Source organism: Centropristis striata, chromosome 19 (genome assembly GCF_030273125.1).
Source record: "Centropristis striata isolate RG_2023a ecotype Rhode Island chromosome 19, C.striata_1.0, whole genome shotgun sequence".
NCBI classification, from domain to species: domain Eukaryota; kingdom Metazoa; phylum Chordata; class Actinopteri; order Perciformes; family Serranidae; genus Centropristis; species Centropristis striata.
The window spans coordinates 634,091-660,161 of record NC_081535.1 but is presented as its reverse complement, the minus strand read 5'-3'; the positions used below and the strand labels follow the sequence as shown (position 1 = coordinate 660,161).

Sequence of the window (26,071 nt, the reverse complement as noted above, 5' to 3'; positions counted from 1 at the left end):
GTTGATGTGTTGTTGTTGTTGTTGTTGTTGTTGTTGTTGTTGTTGTTGTTGTTGTTGTGTTGTGTTGTTGTTGTGTTGTTGTGTAGTGTTCCAGCACTACGCTGCCGGCAGTGACGTGTCTCTTCCTAAAGCTCTGGACATGCACCTGAGAGGAGACATCGAGGACTGTCTTATCGACATCGGTGAGATTATTTTATTTCTCTTCATCATCATCATCATCAGAGCTGGTTCTCCTATCAGACTGGAGCTGTTCCACCACAATCACTGCAAACAAGCTCCATGAACCAGTTCCTTTATCTTCTGAGTCCACTAGATGGAGCTCTTCATTTAAAGAAAGAGGCTCAAGCTATGGTAACTATGGTAACTATGGTAACAGAGTGATTTCAGCTCTTTGTTGAACAGAGAGCTCCATCTAGTGACTCAGAGAATAAAGAACATGGTTCATGAAGCTTCATTGATACATCACTAGTCATTAGACGTTGGTTAGACGTCATGGTGATTCTGAGAGTAAAAGTCACCTAAAAGACCCTGAACTGCTGCAGGAAATGTTATAAAACAATCTGTCTATTTTACTTTTATTTTAAAATGATTATTTAAAACTGACCAAAAGCAGCTTGTTGGTTCTCACTGTTTGTTTGTTTGTTTGTCTGTTTGTTTGTTTGTGTCTCTGATGTTTTTAGTGAAATGTTCCTGGAACACTCCAGCTGTCTTCGCTGAGAAACTCCATCACGCCATGAAGGTGTGTGTGTGTGTGTGTGTGTGTGTGTGTGTGTGTGTGTGTAAAAACAATACAGTGGGTTTTCTACTGTCAATTTAAATGTAAATATCAGCAAAAACTGTAATTTAGACTGAATAATCCTGTTATTTTTTTGGGTGATTGTGATTGACTGTGATTCCCTAAACTGTAAAAAATAACATGTGAGGCCCTACACTGTAAAAAAAATAACATGTGAGGCCCTACACTGTAAAAAAAATAACATGTGAGGCCCTAGAGGCTCCATCCACTGACTTTATTCACTCCATGATTGTAGTTGAATCCCTGCAGCTCTCAAACATTCAGAGGTCAGATATTTGGAGTTCTGACCAACATTGATCTTGTTGCTTCACTGTAGTTCTCCGTTATGTAATCAACCACACGCACATGCAGTTGGTTGCAATAATACATATTTCTTCCCGACATTCCAACATTGATTGAGAACTCCTGACTAAACACAGTGTCTGCTGTGTTTCAGGGCCACGGGACTTGTGAGGACACGCTGATCAGGGTGATGGTGAGTCGCTCCGAGGTCGACCTGAAGAAGATCATCCAGGAGTACAGAGCCATGTACGACACCAGCCTGCAGGAGGCCATTCTGGTAATAAACCATCAATACTGACACACACCTGGGATACTGACACACACCTGAGATACTGACACACACCTTGAATACTGACACACACCTGGAGTACTGACACACACCTTGAATACTGACACACACCTTGAATACTGACACACACCTGGAGTACTGACACACACCTTGAATACTGACACACACCTTGAATACTGACACACACCTGGAGTACTGACACACACCTTGAATACTGACACACACCTGGAATACTGACACACACCTTGAATACTGACACACACCTGAGATACTGACACACACCTTGAATACTGACACACACACCTTGAATACTGACACACACCTGAGATACTGACACACACCTTGAATACTGACACACACACCTGAGATACTGACACACACCTTGAATACTGACACACACCTAGAATACTGACACACACCTTGAATACTGACACACACACACACACACACACACCTGAGATATTGGCACACACCTTGAATACTGACACACACCTTGAATACTGAGACACACCTTGAATACTGACACACACCTAGAATACTGACACACACCTGAGATATTGACACACACCTGGAATACTGACACACACCTTGAATACTGACACACACCTAGAATACTGACACACACCTGAGATATTGACACACACCTGAATACTGACACACACCTTGAATACTGACACACACCTTGAATACTGACACACACACCTAGAATACTGACACACACCTGAGATATTGACACACACCTGGAATACTGACACACACCTGGAATACTGACACACACCTTGAATACTGACACACACACCTTGAATACTGACACACACCTGAGATACTGACACACACCTTGAATATTGACACACACCTGAGATACTGACACACACCTTGAATACTGACACACACACACCTGAGATACTGACACACACCTTGAATACTGACACACACCTAGAATACTGACACACACACACCTGAGATACTGGCACACACCTTGAATACTGACACACACCTTGAATACTGAGACACACCTGAGATATTGACACACACCTGGAATACTGACACACACCTTGAATACTGACACACACCTAGAATACTGACACACACCTGAGATATTGACACACACCTGGAATACTGACACACACCTTGAATACTGACACACACCTAGAATACTGACACACACCTGAGATATTGACACACACCTGGAATACTGACACACACCTTGAATACTGACACACACCTAGAATACTGACACACACCTGAGATATTGACACACACCTGGAATACTGACACACACCTGGAATACTGACACACACCTTGAATACTGACACACACCTGGAATACTGACACACACACACACACACACACACACACCTAGAATACTGACACACACCTGGAATACTGACACACACCTTGAATACTGACACACACACCTGGAATACTGACACACACCTTGAATACTGACACACACACCTAGAATACTGACACACACCTTGAATACTGACACACACCTGGAATACTGACACACACCTGAGATACTGACACACACCTTGAATACTGACACACACCTGGAATACTGACACACACCTAGAATACTGACACACACCTTGAATACTGACACACACCTGGAATACTGACACACACCTGAGATACTGATACACACCATGAATACTGACACACACCTGGAATACTGACACACACCTGAGATACTGATACACACCTTGAATACTGACACACACCTGGAATACTGACACACACCTGAGATACTGATACACACCTTGAATACTGACACACACCTGGAATACTGACACACACCTGAGATACTGACACACACCTAGAATACTGACACACACCTTGAATACTGATACACACCTAGAATACTGACACCCACCTAGAATACTGACACACACCTGGAATACTGACACACACAGAGTGTAGAGGGAGAGAAAAAATTGTCAAAAAATACATTTGAAAACTGCGCTCCAGGCCGCAAATTCCACTCTACAGAAATAATTTATACATAGAAACGTAGGAAAAATAGTCTTCTCACTCACAATCCTCTGGTAAAGCTGTCAGAGTTATAGTTTGGGCGTAGGACGCACAGATGATCCACCAACACCACCAACAGCCTCATTGGCTCCCATATTAAAAACACAGGAAGATTTCTGAAAAAGGGAAGATGGAACAGTTTTTTTAGATCGCTCTAACAAAGCTATTTTTTCATTTTTCTTAAAAAAAACATATGTAGCTGTTCAGGAAGAACTCAGGACGCTCAAAGTGAAGTCGGATCAATGATAGGTATTATGGTTTTGCCAAAAATGCTTTCTGTTCGAGGCCAGAAATTCCAGTCCACCTCTGGCTGCTGTCACTGTTCAGGAACATTCTACAGGTGTCAGTTAATTCTGTTGATTGCTTTGATCTGATTGCCTTTGATCTTTGATGTGATTACAGTTACAGATACACACACACACATGCGCGTAAGCACGCACACTCCTCACACATGCATACACATGCTTCAAACACACACACACACACACACACACACATTTTGAGGTTAAAGAGCATAGTTATAAATTTCTGAAGAATCTCATCATAGTGTACACATACCGGCAGTAGCCCCCGTGGCCCTTTCAGAATTTCCCCAGAGGAAATTTTCTAGTTACATTATATTATATTATAATTATTATTATTATTTGTTTCTTACCAAGATAAAAAAAAAAACTTTAGATTTAGAAGTGTTGGATAATTTATCTTGTTTTAAGAGTTAATTTCTTATTTTAAGTGTTCAACATGCTTATCTCTAGTTTTAATAAAAAACAGAAAAAATTGTCAGAAAAACAAAAAAAGTTAGAAAAAGAGGAAAAAATTACTTTGAAAAACAGGAAAATATTACTTTGAAAAACAGAAAATTTTGTCGGAAAAAAATCGTCAGAAAAACAGAAAAAAATCGTCAGAAAAACAGACACACTATCTGTCCATGCAGCAAGATCATTTCCCTCAGATTTAGTGTTTCATCTGGTTTTTAACCTTTTTACAGTGTAAATAAAATGAGCTGCTTGTGAAGGGTTAAAGTGTTCTTGAATGGCTTCATGTGCTGTTTTCGTCTCATTCAGTCAGAAACTAAAGACAGTAAATGTCTCTGTCTGTCCCACAGGAGGACACTAAGGGACATTATGAGAAGATCCTGCTGGGACTCTGTGGACCTCACTGAGGACTGCTGGATCCACTTTAAGGAAAAACAAACCAGCTCCAATACAGAACCAATAATCTGAAATATTATCTGTTTTATTGAGCTGATGTAATAACACAAACAATAAAAAAAAAATTTGATTCCCTTTCTGTCTCTTTGGTCTTTCTGCCTGTGTTTTCTTGTTGCCTTTTTTGTATTACACTGTAAAAAAAAACAAAAAAACTGAACTGACTGAAAACAGAACTTTACCGTAATAAATACGGTGCAACTTTTTATAATATTACGGTAAAATGATATTAACACTGTTGATTTCACGTTTAAGATTGCCATTTTATTACATATTTAATCGTATAAATAAAAAGTTTTTCCATCAAAAGAAAGCTGTTCTTCCATATAATTGTCAATAAAATACTTTATTAATGCTGCATAAATTAAAGATTTTACCATTAAATATTACAGTATATTTCTGTTAGAGATATGGTGTTTAGTACATTTAATAGTGAGAAAAAGTGTTTTTACAAAAAATAAATGCAAAAATGATGGCTTGTATATATATATATTACAGTATATTTTTGTTACAATTGCTTTAATCATTTAATCATGTTTAATTAAAACACATCACGCTTCGGTTTCATGGAACAAAAGTTAGTTAACAATAGTTTGAAAGGCTTCCATTGAAAAAGGGGCAAAATACAAAATACAAAATACAAAAAATAGAAAATACATAAAATAGAAAATACAAAAAAATACATAAAATAGAAAATACAAAAAAAATACAAAATACAAAATACAAAAAAATACAAAAAAATGCAAAATACAAAAAAAATACGAAAAACAAATACAAAATCCAAAGTAAAATAAAATACAAAATACAAAAAATACAAAAAAAATACAAAATAAGAAATACAATTAAAAAAATGCAAAATACAAAAAAATACAAAATAAAAAAATATAAAAATTCAAAAGATTAAAAAAAATACAAAATACAAAAAAAATACAAAATACAAATAAATAGAAAATACAAAAAAAATAAAATATATACAAAAAATACAACAACAAAAAAATACAAAATACAAAAAATACAAAATACAAAAAAAATACAAAATGCAAAAAAATACAAAATACAAAATATAAAATACCAGGGGTCTTGTTTGAATTTGAAGAAGTGTTTGAACATTTTGTCACAGATCTGCCTCCAGAGATTGTGATATCTGCTGTAGTTGCAGTTCTCCATCCGTCCAGCAGGAGGCGCTGTGGTGAACAGAGGAGGTCTAGAGCTGCGGGTCTGACTCTGCAGTCTCAGAGCCCTGCTCCTGGTCTGGTGGTGGGAGGAGGCTCCTCTCAGGCCGGAGGACCGATACAGGCTGCAGCAGCTCCGCGGCTCTAAAGGCGCTTTGTGCATCATAATCCGCTGTGATGTCACGGAGCAGGAGGAGCAGGAGGAGCAGCAGGAGGAGCAGCAGGAGGAGCTGAGCGCTTTAATCCGAACAAGTTGTCTGAAAGGGACAGCGGGGACATGAGGACTGCAGGATCCGGACCCGGGCCTCGATTCTCCTTCTGACAGCCAGGTAAAATAATTCATCTTATAATAAACGTTATAATAAATGTCCGACAGACGGAGACCCGGGGACAGGGATCCGGGGACAGGGATCCGGGGCCGGGTTGGTCCGGGTTAATGTGTTCGGGCTGCAGGACGGAGGTGTTCAGGTCTGATGGTGGATGCGACACCTGCAGGGATTTAATCTGGAGCGTCAGTATACAGGAGACACGGGGACATGGAGACATGGAGACATGGGGACATGGAGACACGGGGACATGGAGACATGGGGACAGGAGGACAGGTGACTGCAGGGCTTACTGCACTTTATTTCTAATGCATATGAGCCGTGCTGGGCTCAGGGATCAGAGGATCCAGGAGATCCTGGAGGAGGTTCAGTCCGTGTTTTTATCACCAAGGTAACAAGAGGAGCATTAACGCATCTACAGATAATAAATACATTAATAAATTAATAAATAAATAAAGAGTGGGAGAGCTGATATCACCACCTCATAATGAGCACCAGATGTCAGAAAGCAGGTTTTTTAAAAATCATTTTAACATAATAAAATGGTTGAAGGCCGCTTTAAGAAGCCCGTAAGCCTTCAAAATAAAAGCACCTGCCAGTTTGTCACCTGCTGATGGATGAATGTTTCTCTGGAGCTTCTCAGTAAACACACTGTAGGAATCAATGTGATGCACCACAACACACACACACACACACACACACACACACACACACACACACTGTCACTGTGTGTGTGTGTGTGTGTGTGTGTGTGTGTGAGGATGAATCATGCTGTCAGGAATAGAAAGATGATGAGAATCCTTTTAAAGTGACAACAGTTGCAGTAAATGATTATTTTATATTATTATTATTATTATTATATAGTAATTTTCCAGTTCAGAATATTAAACATGAGAACATTAACTATCACTGTTTCCCAGAGCAGATTGTAATGTCTTTTATTTGCTATTTAATCACTTTGTAGATAGATAGATAGATAGATAGATAGATAGATAGATAGATAGATAGATAGATAGATAGATAGATATTTAAATAAAATATAATAGAATAAAATACTGAGGTAGAATAAATAAAAACAATAATATAAAAAAAGACAGAATACAACAAGGACACTAAAGAGTTAAAAAGAAGATAAAGTTGGTAGGTAAGGTTGGATTTTTGCTCTTGTATTTACATGAAAACTCTTAATAAAATATTATTATTATTATAAATAATTATATATAAATTATATAAAACTGTAGCTGTAGCTGCAGTTGTTTTAAATTTGACACAGTCCTCAATAAACAAGAATTCAATCAAACTTAACTGATTGATTTACTATTTGAATTACTTATTTGTATCAACATTTTGCATGAAAATATTCTGTTGATACTCACATGCCAGGTATTGATATTTAATCTTATAAATTATTAATACTACAAGTCCAATTGAAACGTTTCGCTACTAAATTAATATATTTTAGTGTTTTTTCAGTCCACTAGATGTTGCCGAGTTAAGAATGATTATTTAATTTCAGTTTAACAGTCATTTACTTGCATCTGAAGGAGGTTGCATGACTTTTTTCTCCAAGCTGCATTATTATATTTTATATATATTCGTCTGTAATAGAAACAGGTGAGTTTTCAGGTGTGTGTAGTGTTGGTCAGTCTGTCTGCTGCAACATGAACCACTGAACACACTGAAACCTGCATCACATGTTGCCTGACATTAGTGATGTCCTAATGAAGCTTCATGAAGCATTTTCTTTATTTTCTGACTCCACTAGATGGCGCTCTTCATTTAACCCATAAGAACCGACGTCCCAAACATTTTGAACAAAACAGTAGCACAAAAGACTTTAAATTATTATTGAAAAAAACACATCTTAAATGGATAAATATACAAATTATGAAATTGTTATTAATACTTGGTGGCCATGAATCCATATAATATCGCTACGCAAAATATCATGATAATATGCTGTATTGATTTTTTTTCCCAAACTCTGATTTATAACTGAATATGATCTTAATTAGTCAAAATACAAGGTGACTAAATATGGCAACCGTATGTTCAGACTTGTATCTGGTCGCCACTCTGTTCACAACTTCCTGACACTTTAATAGACGACATGGTTCTAACTGACCGGTAGAACTATTGTAAGTAGAAAATGTCCTCTGGGTAAATAGTGAAAGGGCCACTACTGCCGGTGTGTGTACACTATGATGAGATTCTTCAGAGATTTATAACAATTAATACTAGTAATGTTATGATACTATATAATATACAAGAAGCACACCTACAACAAGCATTCCTTTACAAGTATTTATTTATACAGCAACCTATGACCTTTAACCTCAAAATGTGTGTGTGTGTGTGTGAAACATGTGTATCTGGAGGAGTGTGCGCACTTACGCGCATGTGTGTGTATCTGTAACTGTAATCACATCAAAGATCAAAGGCAATCAGATCAAAGCAATCAACAGAATTAACTGACACCAACTGCCAATGTTCCGTAACAGAGGTGGACAGAGTTGAAATTCTGGCCTCGAACAGAAAGCATTTTTGGCAAAACCATAATACCTATCATTGATCCGACCTCACTTTGAGCGTCCTGAGTTCTTCCTGAACGTCTACATATGTTTTTTTTTTAAGAAAAATGAAAAAATAGCTTTGTTAGAGCGATCAAAAAAATTATTACATCTCCCTTGTTCAGAAATCTTCCTGCGTTTTTAATGTGGGAGCCAATGAGGCTGTTGGTGGTGTTGGTGGATCATCTGTGCGTCCTACGCCCAAACTATAACTCTGACAGCTTTACCAGAGGATTGTGAGGGAGAAGACTAATTTTCCTACGTTTCTATGTATAAATTATTTCTGTAGAGTGGAATTTGCGGCCTGGAGCGCAGTTTTCAAATTTATTTTTTGACAGTTTCTTCTCTCCCTCTACACTCTGGCGATGACATCACACACTGTGACACGAACATTCCGTGCAATACACACCCATTATAATCTCAGAATTTCTCCAAAAATGATCATGGTCATTGAACAGGGATTGATAAAAAACTATATGACCTATCGAAACGTGGATTAATACACCGATACACAAGACTTGTGTCTACTGTTTAAAGTTTAAATGGAGTCTCTAGGTGAAATTATGCCGGAGAAGTAGACGTTTGAAAATCTCCAATTATTGTTCTTTTTCCCTAATTTTTTTTCGGCCGTCCCATTCACTTCAATGCAAAATTTTGGGCAGTTTTTCGCGACTTACGTCACAAAGACACACAATTACCAAAAACACACAGAATTACCAAAAAAGTAATTAAAAGGACCTTCCACACACAACATGGTAAAGGGCCATTCATATAAAACTCGCATTAAAATTTCATATCAAGGTGGGGGCCACAAAATATCGTCACGAGGGCCACAATTGGCCCGCAGGCCGCCAGTTTGAGACCCCTGCTATAGAATAATCAGTGGTGGACGTATAGCAGCAGACGTGTGTTGTTGTTGGTCAGGAGGAGATCAGAGTTAATGGGCTGTAAATCCTCCAGCAGCAGCTTTCACTGCAGTGACAGATGGATGTTGGACGTTTCCCTGGCTGCTACCAGGCCATCTGTGACCCCTCCCCTCCCCGTTACCTCCATGTAAACGCCAGGCGGCGAGGGAAGGTAACCTCCCGGGGAGTCGCCCTCTCTCCTGCTGCTTCCTTCATCTTCCTCCCTGGTGATTCAGCTCAGATTACAGGATCCACATTAACCTTTGACCTCTCACTCTTCTGCAAGAATTTATATAATTGCACATATAAGATGAGCAAACCTTCTGCTACCTGTTAATCCAATATGAGACACTCACTCGAAATAATGAGGCATTTTCTCAAAATAATGAGACATTTAAAGAAATAATGAGACATTTAAAGAAATAATGAGACATTTAAAGAAATAATGAGACATTGTCTTGAAAAAACGACTTAGTAACTCAAATGATAAGACACTCAAAATAATGAAGCATTTTCTCAAAATAATGACAATGTTTCTCAAAATGATGTCTCAGTAACTCAAATGAGAAATTGTTCTCAAACTAATGGCTTATTATCTCAGATCGGCAGGCTGTTCGATACAGGGAAACATTTGTTACAGGGATTATATCTCTCTCCTGGCCTGGGAATGCCTCGGGGTCCAGGAGCGCCCTGCTTATCCTGCTGCCCCCGCGACCCGGCCCCGGATAAGCGGACGAGAATGGATGGATGGATAGTATCGTGACATTTTGCGTGGCAATATTATATCGATTCATGGCCTCCAAGTATTGATATTTAGCGTTCGCATTTAGCGTTTTAGTGTTTTCCAGAGGGCGTAGCAGGCTCACCTTTAGGAATATCAATAGTTGTTGAAATAATGCTGCAAAGTTTTTTTTATGTTTCATTCCAAAAACCTGAGATCAGTGCAGCTTGTTGTTTGTGTGTGTTTGATGAAATGCTGCAGTTGTTGTTTGATATCAGTTGAGTTCAGTTTGACTGGATACTTTGTTGCCTTTTCCACGTCTTTATAAACATCAGTGGTGGTTTATGATGATGGTTTATGAGTTCATCTGTGAGATGTTCGTGAGCCGTTAATAGTTGAGTTACAGACGTTGAGGATGAAGATGTCTCATGCATACAGTCTCACATTTATGGATCCAGCTGATCGTTGAGGTCAGATGAATAAGTTATGAAAGTGGAACATATGGAGGAGCAATAATGAAAATGCTTTTATGCTTTCATGTTCATAAACAGGCTGGTGACCTTTTCTTTCTTCTCCTGGAGACACTTTATTATTCTGGAGCTTCTAGTTCTGGTGTCCTCCTCAACCTGCTCACAACTGATAGATCCTCAGATTACATTCATAATATTCATACTCTTCCTCCTCGTCCTCTTCCTCCTCCTCCTCCTCCTCTTCCTCCTCGTCCTCCTCCTCCTCTTACTTGTCCCCCTTCTACTCTAACTCCTCGTCCTCCTCCTCTTCCTCCTCCTCTTATTCATACTCGTTGTCCTCCTCCTCCTTTTCCTCCCCTTCCTCCTCCTCCTCTTACTCGTCCTCCTCTTCCTCCTCGTCCTCCTTGTCCTCCTCTTACTTGTCCTCCTCCTCCTTCTCCTCTTCCTCCTCGTCGTCCTCCTCCTCTTCTCCTCCTCCTCCTAGTCATACTTGTACTCCTCTTCGTCCTCCTGGCCCTCCTCTTCCTCTTACTCGTCCTCCTCCTCCACTTCCTTCTCCTCCTCCTGTTACTCATCCTCCTCCTCTTACTCATCCTCCTCTTCTTCCTCTTCCTCCAGCTCCTCCTCCTCCTCCTCCTCCTCCTCCTCCTCCTCCTCCTCCTCTTACTCATACTCCTCCTCCTCGTCCTCCTCCTGTCCTGTGCCATCTGCCAGCTGGTGGACAGATGAATGTGTTCCAGATTAAAGATGAATCCCTGAGGAGGATTTAGGTTTCACTGTTAGTGGAGTAGAGACAGACAGTCAGACAGACAGAGGGAGTCCCCGGCCTCAGCACCACCACTATATATATATATATATATATATATATATATATATATATATATATATATATATATAGGGGGTGGGGAATTAATGAGGCATAGTAGCATGTACATGTTCAAAATGTAGGAGATGCATATTTGATGAAAACAATATAAGTAATTCACATGACGTGCAGGATGCAGGACAGAGACGAAGAAACAGCAACTAAATGACACGCACATGATTTGATGCTCGCATGTCCAGGTCCAGGTCCAGGTCCTGGTCCTGGTCCTGGTCCAGGTCCAGGTTTTCAATATGAAAAAAATTTGATGTGGAGGCATGACAAATTTTCAATATGGAAGCCATTTTTCAAGATGGCCACCAGTCACAACTGTTTATAGATAGATAATATATAATAGATTTCCTCAAATTTGGTGCCGTTATGGCCAAATACACAAAAAAATACAGATATAGACCCTCATAAATGATCAATATGGCGGTTCATTTTCCAAATTGGCTGCCAGTGACAACTGCTTTTAGATCAATTTTCATATATTTTTTAAAATGGTCACCACATTGAAAAGTCTTGATCCCTCTACATGTTCCCCATTTCTCTGGCTATAGTTGTACCAAATTTCATGTTTCTATCACCTACTATCTATTGTTAATGCAAATTTTAATCTCAAAACAGCTGGTCACTGCCATCTTGAAAAATGGCCACCATATTGAAAATTCGTCGTGCCGCCACATCTAATTTTGTTCTGTCTTTGGCTACAAGTGTACCAAATTTGATGCTTTTATTATAAAATGCACAAGTTTGCTTGAAGCAAGATGAAAAAACAAGCATTTACTTTTCAATACTGGTTGCTATGGAGACATTTGAGTCTGTGTTCAAAAAGTACTGATATTTGATATCCTCCCAATAAGGTTTTTGTTTTACATGTAAACTAAAACCTTTCCTTTCCTTTTCCCTGTTGATCTGCCAGGCTGTGCTCGGAGCTGGTTTCCTTGGAGACGAGAGGAGGAGGATGTTTTGAGAGTTGGAGTCCGATCACACTGCCGCCATGAGCCACAAGTATCAGGACGAGGCATCGGGAGGGCCCGGCGAGGAGCACAAGGGGCCTCCGAGGAGCAGGCAGCCCAACGGGACGTCACCCGGTGACCCTCCGGTACGCCGGTCCTGGAGGCCGTGTCAGATGCTGAACCAGGACGGGGAGCCGAACCCCCACCACCACCACCATCATCATCCTCACCAACACCACCACCATGCAGGTCGTGGACCCCCTCGGCATCGACGGCGACCTCCAACAGGCCAGGGCCAGGCTCCAAGTCCTGGTCAGGCACCAAGTCCTGGTCAGGCTCCAAGTCCTGGTCAGGCTCCGAGTCCTGGTCAAGTTCATAGTCCTGGTCAGGTTCATAGTCCTGGTCAGGTTCATAGTCCTGGTCAGGCTCCGGCAGGGTCTGCTTTCAGGCAAGAAGGGGACGTGAGTCTGGATTCTCGTCCCATCCAGCAACCCCGCCCTGGTGTCGCCCGGTACCGCCGCCACGGGGACCCTAACCCCAGGCTCCGAGGTCCCAGACCGAGGCAGCCGGTCAGAGAGACTCTTCAGGACTCGGAGGAGCGAGAGGCTCCGGTGAAGGCTCAGGTACAGCAACGATCACCGGGTGATCCTGGAACCGATCAACTGCAGGACAGAGGATCTCCTCACCGGACTCCCGTCGCTGTCGTCACTCCGACCCACCTCTCAACGGGTCCCGCAACCCAGAAGAACACGCAAACTCAACCGCAGGACCTCGGGGAGGAGGGAAAAGTGGAGTGTGAAGAGAAATTGGAGGAAGTGAAGCAGAAGGAGGAAGAAGAACAAGAAGAGCAAGCGGAGGATGATGAAGACCGCAAGTCAGCCACCGGAAACTCCAGCTGCAGCCAAAACGACACGCAGGCAGTCGGTGGCGAAGCAGAGGAATGTTTGGAGGTGGTGGAGGAGGAGAAGGTGGTGGAGGAGGAGAGGGTGGAGGAGGAGAGGGTGGAGGAGGAGGTGGTGGAGGAGGAGATGGTGGAGGAGGAGATGGTGGAGGAGGATCAGGACGAGGTGATGGACGAGGTAGCCGAGGATATGGCAGCTCAGGGAAGTGAAATCACTGATCTCTGCTCCGACACGGAGAGCGCCGCCTCCCTCAGCATGGACGGACCTCTCCACAGTCCTCCTCCGCTCCACTCCCCGACTCCTCCTTCCTCCCCGGACGTTCCCCCATTCCCCCAGCTGGACCACTTCACCGAGGAGGACACCAGTATGAGTCCCGTGCCCGACAACGACCTGCTACCCGAAGATGAAGAAGATGAGGATTGCTCCGAGTCGTGCTCGCTGTCTCACGCCACCTCCTGCTCCGACTCTTATCCTAAAACCTATGCAGACTTTTATACAGAGTCCCACCAAAAGCCGTACCAGGAGCCTGCCTACGAGTCGTACTCGGAGCCAAAATCCCATCCCAACTCTTTCCCAGAGCCCCTGAAGGCCTCCTACCCCGAGTTACACAGAGAACCTCGCAGGCAATCTGGTTGGAGGACTGAGTCTAATGAGGAGTCCCGCCAGGAGCCCTTTACCAGCCATAGACAGGAGAATGTACAGAAAGGGGCTCCATCGTCCCCCAACAAGGGCTCCCAGTACGCCCCGAGGCCGGCCAGAGACCGCGGGTCACACCACTCACTGCAAAAACTGAAATCTAAGTAAGATGAAATGTCTCAGATCAAGGGGATATCTGCTTATTTTTTGTCTGATAACATAGTTCTTCTTAGTCAGCAGTTTTTATTTTAGACTGTTTCACTTGTTTGATATGAAGATTTCACGGCTTTTGTCTTATTTCAAGAATTTTGAGAAAAATATTCTACATACAGATAAAAATCTTTGTATCTGTCTGAAGAAAAGTTCACTAGTTTTAGTGTGACTTTGCTGGTTTCTATAAATATAATGCCTATGCATATCATTATGTCAAGATGATGGCTCTAGCATGTACTGATTATTAATTCAAGAATATTTTTCAACATATTGAGAAAAATAGGTCACGTGTATTTCATTAGAATCAAGAAAAAGTCACTTGTTATTAATTAGAATACACTAATTCTAAGGTATTTGTGGGTTAATTGAGATTAGATATTTTTACTTGTTTTGCAAAGTCTTGACAAGACTAATTTTCTTGTTCCATTGGCAGATAATTTTGCCATTTTTAAGGAAAATACACCTAATTTTTGTACTTTTTTCTTGTTTTCAAGAGCTGACTTTGTGCAGTGCCCCCCTGTGGACCGGTCCGTGGGCTGCCGGCTGCACCACTATGACGGACAGTCCGACGGCGAGGGGGACGGTGGCGACCAAAGTCCCGTTGCCAAAGGTCGCAGGCAGGCCCCCAGACCGGCGGAGACCCAGGCCAGGAGCCCCTCGTCTGGGCACAGCAGCTCCGGAGAGGCCCCGGAGGAGCTGACCGCGGCGGGTCCCCAAGGGGAAGACGGTCCGAGGGGCTCAGGAGACGCCATCAGCATCGCCATTAAAGACATAAAGGAGGCGATCGAGGAGGTGAAGACCAAGACGATACGCTCGCCCTACACACCCGACAAACCCGTGGAGCCGATCTGGGTGATGAGGCAGGAGGTGAGCCCCACCGAGGAGGGATTCCCCCTGCAGACTACAGCTGGACATGTGAGTAGGACTTCACCCAGCCCCAACACTAATGCTGCTTTCGATTGCACTCAGAACTCGGAAAGATCAGAGTTCGTAATTCCGACTTCCGAGGTAAATGCGTTTCATTGCTCAAGCTTGGAAAATATGGCAGACCACAGCAAACTGATGTTTGTTTGGATGTCTTTGAAGCATTTAAAAATTATTCTGGGGAAGTACATCAGCTACCTGAGAGAGAGAGAGAGAGAGAGAGAGAGAGAGAAAGAGAAACGTTGTATGCTGTATGACTTCTGCAAGCTGCACAGCTGTCAACTCTCGACAAAAATATAATTACATTTTATCAATTTCCTGGATATAATAAAAAGAAGTGCAGTATTACACCTTATAGACTAATGTAGTTTAAATATGGAAAAAACTATAATGTTTTTTACACTTTCACTGTGCTTTTTCGTCCCTACTACGCTCACACAAACTCTTTAATTAACAGAGTGGGAGTGTAAATACCACTACAAAGTAATCCTACACTTTTAGTAACACAAATGCTAAATTAAATGACACATAACAGACCAGATCCCGATTCGGAATCCCGAGTTCAAGGGCCGTTCTATTGCACTTTTCTGACTCGGAGGTCGGATCTTTCCGAGTTCCGAGTGTAATCGAACGCAGCATCACTCACTCTGTTTTTTAACCCTTCTAATGCACAACATGGGTCAAAAATGACCCGCATTCGTTTCCCATGTTATTATATGATTGAATATTCCAAATATTCTTTAAATATCTTGTTTTTGATAACAACAGATCATTATTTCCATTTTGCTTCTCACACTTCGTTTTTGTATTATTACATAGCTAACTACTTGGCTAAGTAGCTTGCTAAGCTAACTACTTAGCCAAGAAGTTAGCTAAGTAGTTAGCTTAGAAAGCTACTTAGCTAAAAACAAGGGATATGGGTCATTTTTGACCCATGTTGTTCATTAGAAGAGTAGTGACACAAAAAGGGATTTTATTAAAAAATAATAATAAAAGAAAACAAACTAATTGAGGAAAACCTGGAATACTGAATGATGAAAATAATTAATTATGAAACAATAGGTCGATTTTTAGCTTCTATCTTTGTAGGCATTTAAAACCATGAACAGTTCTAGGGTTACATTATTATTCAGTTATTTCTTGACATTTCTTCTTGCTGTTTGTGTTTCTCTCTCTAATGTTGGACTGTACCTTTAAGGCTGTGCTGCTGAGTGACATTGCCCAAGGAGTTTACTCTGCAGTGTTGCAATAATTAATTCCATTTCATTGCTTTCGGGAAGTTTTCCAACATGATTTACATCCCTGGCTCTCATTTCATCTTGTGTTGGATTGAAACCTGAATCATGAGTCATGAAGCGTCAGAATGAGGAGCTGAGAAGCTCTACACTGTAAAAAACAACTGTTGTTTTTATGGTAAAAACCAGCAGCTGTGGTTGCCAGAACTTTAACAGATATTAACACTGTTGATTTCACGTTTAAGATTGACATTTTATTCCATATTTTACCGTATAAATAAAAAGCTTTTCCATCAAAAGAAACGCTGTTCTGCCATATAATTGACAAGAAAAATACTTTATAAATGCTGCATAAATTAAAGATTTTACCATTAAATATTACAGTATATTTTTGTTACAAACACGGTGCCAGAGAATTTTACAGTGGAGTAATGTAGATATGCAAAATGGCCAAAAAAAGACACAAGTTGATCACAAAAAGACACAAAAAGACATAAAAAGACACAAAATGACAAAAAGACGCAAAATGGCAAAAAAAGAATAAAAACATAAAACTGTAAAAAAAAAAAATCCTGTTTTGTCTGATATAAACATTTACAGTGTTTCATTGTTACTGAAACTGAATGAACTCATTTATCATTTTACGTCTTTTACTGTCATGGTTTAACAGTTTTTCACCCTAAAATCTACAGACATTTTTTACAGTGTAGATGCATTGCAGTTCTAAAGGAATGGTTTATTCTTCTTACTCTTCTCTTTCTTTTGTCCCTGTTCTCTCTCTCTCTCTTTCTCTCTCTCTCAGTCTTCTCCTCACTCCCCCGCTCAGTCTGAGTCTCCTTCTCGATACACCGAGCCGCTCAGTCCGCTGAGAGCCGAGTCAGCCAGAGCTCCTCATCCCCAGCACTATAACCACCACCAGGGTCCCCAAAACCACCACCAGGGCCCCCAAAACCACCACCAGGGCCCGCAAAACCACCACCAGGGCCACCAGGGTCCCCAAAACCACCACCAGGGTCCCCAACACCACCACCAGGGCCCCCAAAACCACCACCAGGGCCACCAGGGCCACCAGGGTCCCCAGTCCCAGCAGAGGGACCCCGCCAGGCCGCCACCACAGACGTACACACAGCCATCGCAGCAACCGTATGCACACATGCCTCCAAATCAGCATCAACAGCGTCAACATCCACATCAGCAACACAGTCAACAACAACAACAACAACAACAACAACAGCATCACCAGCCTCCCACTCAGCGCTCCAGACCTCCAGTTCAGCCACAGTCGCCTCCACAGCCGCCGTCTGTCCAGGAGGTGAGAGTCTGACAGGAAACATTTAGTTTTATTCAAGTTTTATTCAGTATCAAAAGCCTCACACTGTAAAAAAATTAAATAAGGTGTTTAAAAACCAGATCAAACAGTAAATCTGAGGGAAATGATCTTGCTGCATGGACAGATAATTTACCTTGACAAGATTTATTAAATTAAGATTATTAAATCTAGAAATAAGCATGTTGAACACTTAAAATAATAAATTAACTCAATTAAAAAAGATAAATGATCTAACACTTCAAAATCTAGTTTTTTTTTTTTGGTAAGAACCAAATAATCATCAGGTCACTCTGCTCGGGCCAGTTCATCACTGCTGGCAGCTTTACTTTATCTGGTTTTAAGAGTTCAACATGCTTATTTCTAGATTTAATAATCTTAATTTAAGAAAAATTCTAGACCAAAAAATGCTCAAAATGACCCAAAAAAAATTGTATAATGACCAAAAAAAAATGTAAAATTAACCAAAAATGACAAGGTAAATTATCTGTCTGTTTTATCTGGTTTTTAAACACCTTATTGCAGTACAGAGACTCCTAACAGCTAAAAACCTTTTCCTGCTGTCAGTCTGCTTCCTACTATTAGATCAGCTGTAGTTGTTGACTGACTGAATGTCTCCATGGAGGATAAATCCTGCAGACTGACCTCTCTCTTCTAAAGGTGTTTATCTGCCAGGAGCTAACGTCTGACAGCAGTAAAAGTCTTCCTGCAGAATGTAAATGAGTTAGAAACCTGCAGGATGTGAGCAGAAATAATAAAAAGTTGTCTCTGTTTTTGTGCATCCTCAGCTTCGCAGATCTCTTCCTCCGTTTCCAACGTTTGTGGACGGTGAGTGGAATGAAAATCATACATTTATTCTCAGCTCAGTCTCCATTATTTCATCTGGTGGTATAAAGATGACAGGTTTTGTTGTGTCTGTGTATTTATATTTATTGTTTTCATAACAGAAACATATATACAAATTAGAAATAGTTGGTGCACTGCAAAAAGCCAGCTCTTAAAAACAAGGAAAAAAGTACAAAAATTAGGTGTATTTTGCTCAAAAATATCAAAATGATCTGCCAATGGAACAATAAAATGTGTCTTGTCAAGACTTTCCAAAACCAGTAAAAATATCTAATCTCAATGAACCACAAATACCTTAGAATTAGTGTATTCTAACTAATAACAAGTAACTTTTTCTTGATTCTAATGAAATACACGTGACCTATTTTCTCAATATGTGTAAAAATATTCTTGAATTAATAATCAGTAAATGCTAGAGCCATCATTTTGACATAATGATATGATAGGCATTATATTTATAGAAACCAGCAAAGTCACACTAAAAACTAGTCAACTTTTCTTCACACAGATACAAAGATTTTTATCTCTATGGAGAATATTTTTCTTAAAATTCTTGAAATAAGGCAAAAGCTGTGGAATCTTTATATCAAAAAAGTGAAACAGTCTAAAATAAAAACTGCTGACTAAGAAGAACTCTCTGATCAGACAGAAAATAAGCATTTATCCCCTTGATCTGAGATATTTAATCTTACTTAGATTTCAGTTTTTGCAGTGCAACACCTCCACCCTGTGACCAACACCTCCACCCTGTGACCAACACCTCCACCCTGTGGAGTTAGATTCAGTTTCTACAGTGTAGATGTTGGTGTAGTCTTTTCTCTGTGTGTCTGTGTCTAACTGGTGCATTCTGTCCCTCCAGTCCCGGGACCATGTGACCCTGAAGACCTGATTGATGGCATCATCTTTGCTGCTACCTACCTGGGCTGCACACACCTGCTGTCAGAGAGGACGCCCTCCAAGAGCGCCCGCATGCAGCAGGCGCAGGAGGCCATGAACAGAGTCCGGGTGAGGGGCTAAGAGTGTAGATGTTCAGTTTGAGAGCCTGATTTTATTCCTTTCCAGTTTCCTGCTCACATTTATTCTCCTCAGGATCACAGTTTGTGCAGATTTCTGCTGCTTTCTTTCTAAATATTTGCTTGAACTCTAAAATGTTATGTTTCACTGGAAAGGACTAAAAACAGGGTTCCCACGCGTCCTGGAAAACCTGGAAGATGATTGACCAATTTTCCAGTCATGGAAAACATTGGAAAATGAGAAAAAAAAGGTCAAATGTCCTGGAAATTATTAAGTTATCCTGGGAGATTTTTTCTCCTCCCTCTGCCTTGTGAGAGAATGTAAACAGGTTAAAAGTTGTGCACACGCTACGTGATTTCATAATTTATAACCATAGACTGAACATCAAATGTTTGAGTAATAAACAGAGAAACAATCTGGTTAAATGCAAGTTACAACTGTACAAAAGAACACTTCTAAAGAATGAGCAGGTCAGAGGATCGATGTATTAGTTTATGGCATGATAACTTTCTCTGGAGCGGCTGGAAAAGTCCTGGAGAATAATTTTAGGATGGGAACCCTGCTGTAAAAATCACATGTTTCAGGATGGAAGAAATATCTTATCTTTATTGTAGAGCGTAGATGTTCAGTTTGAGAGCCTGATTTTATTCCTTTCCAGTGAAACAGATCCTTCTCCTGCTAACATTTATTCTCCTCAGGATCACATTTTGTGCAGATTTCTGCTGCTTTCTTTCTTTCTAAATGTTTGCTTGAACTCTAAAATCACATGCTGGAGCTCACATTTCTTCTTCTTGGACACAAACATTTCACTCACATCAAACATGTCCTGTGCAGCTCAGATTGTTAGACATTTAAGACGCCAACATATTTGTATATAATTAATCTTAAGTAATCCTAACAAGAGTTATCTAAGATTTTTTACATCACCATCATTCGACTATCGTAACATTGCTTTGCCACAAAGAATATTTATACTATATAAAATATATCCCGCTAATACAACATTTGAAAAAAATCTAAGATAACTTTTTTTAGGATTACTTCAGATTATTTAAACACAAATCTGCTGGCATCTTAAATAGGTGATGATTCAAACAGCTGCTAATATGGTAAACTGGTGTATTTTAAGAGAGAATCAGTCAAACAGACGATATACCAGCCGCCCTACGGAGCCTGAAAACCAAGACATCTGATTGGTCCACACTCTAGCTGTCTCCCTATTGGCTGGTGAAACTCACTATGCTGGTGCTCACATTTCTTCTTCTTGGACACAAACATTGAAACATCCTGCTCAGAACCAGCTCGTCCTCTCAGGTTAAGGCCAATAGGGAGACAGTTAGATGGTCACAGGGTGGAGGTGTTGGTCACAGGGTGGAGGTGTTGGTCACAGGGTGGAGGTGTTGGTCACAGGGTGGAGGTGTTGGTCACAGGGTGGAGGTGTTGCTCATAGGGTGGTGTTGGTCACAAGGTGGAGGTGTTGGTCACAGGGTGGAGGTGTTGGTCACAGGGTGGAGGTGTTGGTCATAGGATGGAGGTGTTGGTCACAGGGTGGAGGTGTTGGTCATAGGATGGAGGTGTTGGTCACAAGGTGGAGGTGTTGGTCACAGGGTGGAGGTGTTGGTCACAGGGTGGAGGTGTTGGTCATAGGATGGAGGTGTTGGTCATAGGATGGAGGTGTTGGTCACAGGGTGGAGGTGTTGGTCACAGGGTGGAGGTGTTGGTCATAGGATGGAGGTGTTGGTCACAGGGTGGAGGTGTTGGTCATAGGATGGAGGTGTTGCTCATAGGGTGGTGTTGGTCACAGGGTGGAGGTGTTGGTCATAGGATGGAGGTGTTGGTCACAGGGTGGAGGTGTTGGTCACAGGGTGGAGGTGTTGGTCATAGGGTGGAGGTGTTGGTCACAGAGTGGAGGTGTTGGTCAGAGGGTGGAGGTGTTGGTCAGAGGGTGGAGGTGTTGGTCACAGGGTGGAGGTGTTGCACTGCAAAAACTGAAATCTAAGTAAGATTAAATATCTTAAATCAAGGGGATATATGATTATTTTTTTCCATTAAGTCAGAATAAAAAATCAATTATTATCAGGTCATATAGGTGAAAAAAATATACCAACATGGCCTTTAAACATGTTTTAAGTGGTGAACACAGGCAGGATGGAAGGAGTCAGACATGGAGGAAATATCCCATAACTCCATAGACTTCAGATTAAAATCTCTTTCTCTGAAGACGTGAAGGAGCTGAGAGATAAACTCACAGATCCGTCTATTGTTGATCCGTTCTCTAACACACTTAGACATCATCAGTGATATAACGGAGGTTCTTTTTATATTCGGCTCTTTAAAAAGGCAGAAACCCTGAGCAGCAGCACAGCCAGCGGCAGAACGACGAGTCCTCGGGTTCACTGTGCACAATGCATCATCCACACATCAGTGGTCTGATGTAGAAACAGGCAGCTTCACCTCGGCTCACTGGAGGTTACGTAAAGAGTTCATCAGGGCTGAGAGGGAGCACTGCAAAAACACCTCACAAAACAAGGAAAGAAGCACAAAAATTAGGTGTATTTTGCTTAAAAATATCTAAATTATCTGCCAATGGAACAATAAAATGTGTCTTGTCAAGACTTTCCAAAACCAGTAAAAATATCTAATCTCAATGAACCACAAATACCTTAGAATTAGTGTATTCTGACTGATAACAAGTGACTTTTTCTTGATTCTAATGAAATACACGTGACCTATTTTCTCAATATGTGTAAAAATATTCTTGAATTAATAATCAGTAAATGCTAGAGCCATCATTTTGACATAATGATATGATAGGCATTATATTTATAGAAACCAGCAAAGTCACACTAAAAAATTTAAAGCTAAAACTAATGAAAAATCTAAAACTACTCTCACGTTGGCTCACAGTGACAGCAAGGCGTTGAAACGTAGATCTGGTTGTTGAGGAGGAGACGAGCAGAGAAAATGAGGACATGAAGAGGACACGAACTCTGACTGACAGATCCAGGACAGAGACTCTGTTCAGGTCTGAGGAACCGAGAGGGGACGAGGATTTAGAGACAGGACACTGTAAAAAAAAAACAGATAAAACAGTAAATCTAAAGGTCTAAAACCAGATAAAACAGTAAATCTAAAGGTCTAAAGCCAGATAAGAGCAGAGTGACCTGATGATTATTTGGTTCTTACCAAGATAAAAAAAAACTTTAGATTTAGAAGTGTTAGATCATTTATCTGGTTTTAAGAGTTAATTTAATGCTTATTTCTAGATTTAATAATCTTAATTTAATAAATCTTGTCAAGGTAAATTATCTGTCCATGCAGCAAGGTCATTTCCCTCAGATTTACTGTTTGATCTGGTTTTAGACCTTTAGATTTACTGTTTGATCTGGTTTTAGACCTTTAGATTTACTGTTTGATCTGGTTTTAGACCTTTAGATTTACTGTTTGATCTGGTTTTAGACCTTTAGATTTACTGTTTGATCTGGTTTTAGACCTTTAGATTTACTGTTTGATCTGGTTTTAGACCTTTAGATTTACTGTTTGATCTGGTTTTAGACCTTTAGATTTACTGTTTGATCTGGTTTTAGACCTTTAGATTAGATTAAATGGAGACTCCAGCCAACATTTGAAACAAAGCGTGACAGTCAGAACCACATGAGGCTCGTCGTCTCTTCAGGCTTCTTTCTCTCTGTCACATTAATAACCAGCAACCTTCTGATCACGTTGCTGTTAAAGGCCTCTGGCAGCCGGCTGCTGTCACTCTGATAGACAGCAACATCACTGTCCTCCCACACACACACACACACACACACACACACACACCTTTAAGGACCTTTTGTCCTTTAATCTGTCATTTGGGACGGAGACAGTCTGTGAATGAGGCGTTCTGTTTGTTCTGATGTTCTGTGTTTCTGTTGTCTGATCCCTGCAGGCGGCTCAGAAACAAGCCAAGAACAGGAAGAAGGTGAGTTTGATTTCTGATTTACCTTCCAAATGTCTCTTGTAGATGCAGATGATGTTTTCTTTATCTGTAACAGTTAGATTTGATGCTGTAGACCAGGGGTCGGCAACCTGAGGCTCCGGAGCCTCATGAGGCTCCATGTGGCTGGGACCAAACACATTTTAAGAAAGGAACGTTATTTCCTGTTTTTTTGACTATTTTTTCTGTTTTTACCCTTGGATGTTCCATTGCAGAATTCCAACAGTTGATTGTGAAAGCACTCGTGTTTCCATAGGAAGGCTGGAATATTATCCGGTCCTGGCTTTTTTGCCTTATTATATCTTCAGGACTGATTGGAGTTCCTCCATTGTAAACAGATTGGTATCAATGGGTAGCTTGTTGTTCACCCTCCTATTGTAGAAAGTCAACCAATTGTTGGTCAGGACTTCCACAAAGAGTGCTGAAGTGACCGAATCATTTGTTCAGTCTTTCTTGAGTGGTGTCTCCTTTGATCTTTATAATTGGAAAGGCCTTTTTGTTTGTTATCTCTCTTAGAGCTTCCCAGGCTGCTCCATGTCGCCTTTTATAGTTCTTTGGTTTTATATATGAGCTGCTCTGCAAGCTCTCTGGTGTAGGATCTAGTCTGCATTCAGAGCCCCTTGTTGGAGGAGCTCTCTGAGAGTTGGCCACACTCTTCTGTACCCTTCTTGCCTCCAGCACTTTATCACTGTTGGAGATCAGATGTGACTTTTTCTTCCTTCTGGGAAGGCTCTCAAGGGCAATTTCCTGGGTTGCATCTACAAGCTTGTCATACTTTTAACTGATGTCGGTTGGGTTGTCCAGTTGGTCGGTAAGAGCAGAGTATCTGTTGTGGACTGATATTGTGAATTCCTGATTTAATGTGTCATCTGCTGACACTTTCTTCCAGTCTATCAGTTTCATGGGGTTTCTGGTTGGCAGTTTGCTTTGCCTGTAGCTTATTTTAAAAGTACTAGGAATTATCTTATGATCTGAACCCACACTTAAAAATGATGTGTAGGCACGGCAGTTTGTAGCGGTTAGACAGTGCCGGGGTGCCAGTCAGAGCTAATCTGACAATTTTCTTTGTATATTTTTTTTTAGTTGTCAACCTTACACAGGACCCATGCCTAACCATGCATGGACCCTACTAACAACCAGACTTAAGTCACCTTTGTCAAAGTCGACCCCTTAATCACAAAACACACCACACAAGATATAGCAATTCAACACAGTGTATTATACAATTCAGTGCCCAAAATACAACCCATACTTGACACAGCCCAAAATACCAAAATAAGTCTCTTCCTTCCAAACAAAAAATAGTCCTTTTCAGGTACCCAATAAACAAAAGAGTCAGTTTTTGAAAATAAAAGTTGGTCACACAAAACTCAACCTAAGTGGCGCCTCCGGCGGCTAATACACCAGCTTTGACCGGGGCTTTACCTCCCGGTTGCCGGCGGACTTCGGAGGAAGACCGTCGGGTAGAGGCCAGGAGTTTGGGAGCCAGGGGTAAATCCACAAGAAACGAGCACTACAAAATATATACGGACTGCAAACTCGCTGCCAGGGATTGGCAAGTTACGGAGCAGAAACACTGAACCACTAGATCTCTTCCTCCTCAGTAGCTGTGGGCCGCCATTTTGAATTATCCTACCGGCATTTCTGTGATTGGCTGCACAGAGGGCGTGCTGGAGTCCGGGGCGTTCCCGGAATTATGACAGCATCGCTACAAGTTTTTGATGTTGTTTTGCCACTTCCTCCAAACAAGGATGTAGTCTAGCTGTGACAGGTATCCACGAGGAGACCTATGGGTCCACAGTCTGTTCGGGCGGTTCTGAAACCTTGTGTTTGCGGCAATGAGATTCGACTGTTCCATGAAGTATGTCAGGAATCGGCCATTCTTGTTAGTGTCATTATGGTCGGTGAATCTGGCCTTATCGGGGCCCAGCTGAGCATTGAAGTCACCTCTTATGGTCAGTAAGTTGTGTGCAGGAACAGCAGCCACAGGAGTTGATAGCACTTTGTAGAAGTTCTCGGTCTCAGGTGTATACCTTTCCTCAGTGGTGGGACTATAGCAACAGATGACAGTTGTCTGCGGGTTGCCTAATAGTATTAGGACCACAATGCGCTCACTGATCTTATTAATGCTGTGGCATGATTTCTGAGCTCTGGGAGACAGGAAAAAGCCAACGCCCCTCACTGTAGCATTAATGGCGTTTTTCTCTGCCGAGACAGATACAAGTAGGTAGGCGCCAATCTTTTCCTGCATGAGGACTTCAGTGTGATGGATTCGGTGCTCCTGCAGGCAGAACACATCGATGTTATATTGGAGGGCGTGGTGGAGAAGTTCTTCTTTCTTTGAAACATGGTTGATTGTCTGAACATTGAAGGTGCTGATATTGCAAGGGGTCATGCG

At 41.2% G+C, this 26,071-nt stretch overlaps 2 protein-coding genes across 2 annotated transcripts in view; both read left to right on the top strand.

Moving 5' to 3' along the window:
* LOC131992532 (annexin A1-like) overlaps positions 1-4,706 on the top strand; it is a 13,544-nt gene extending 8,838 nt beyond the window's left edge. The window contains exons 9-12 of the mRNA XM_059358142.1: positions 87-182; positions 681-739; positions 1,233-1,355; positions 4,507-4,706. Of these exons, the coding sequence (XP_059214125.1) occupies positions 87-182; positions 681-739; positions 1,233-1,355; positions 4,507-4,563 (335 nt within the window). The 3' untranslated portion in view covers positions 4,564-4,706. The remainder of the gene's footprint in view (positions 1-86; positions 183-680; positions 740-1,232; positions 1,356-4,506) is intronic.
* Positions 4,707-5,961: 1,255 nt separating this feature from the next.
* The window catches only part of LOC131992522 (amyloid-beta A4 precursor protein-binding family A member 1-like), a 32,677-nt gene continuing 12,567 nt past the window's right edge, over positions 5,962-26,071 (top strand). Inside the window, exons 1-7 of the mRNA XM_059358132.1 lie at positions 5,962-6,110; positions 12,561-14,299; positions 14,843-15,263; positions 17,310-17,819; positions 18,623-18,662; positions 19,540-19,685; positions 23,626-23,658. Of these exons, the coding sequence (XP_059214115.1) occupies positions 12,639-14,299; positions 14,843-15,263; positions 17,310-17,819; positions 18,623-18,662; positions 19,540-19,685; positions 23,626-23,658 (2,811 nt within the window). The 5' untranslated portion in view covers positions 5,962-6,110; positions 12,561-12,638. The remainder of the gene's footprint in view (positions 6,111-12,560; positions 14,300-14,842; positions 15,264-17,309; positions 17,820-18,622; positions 18,663-19,539; positions 19,686-23,625; positions 23,659-26,071) is intronic.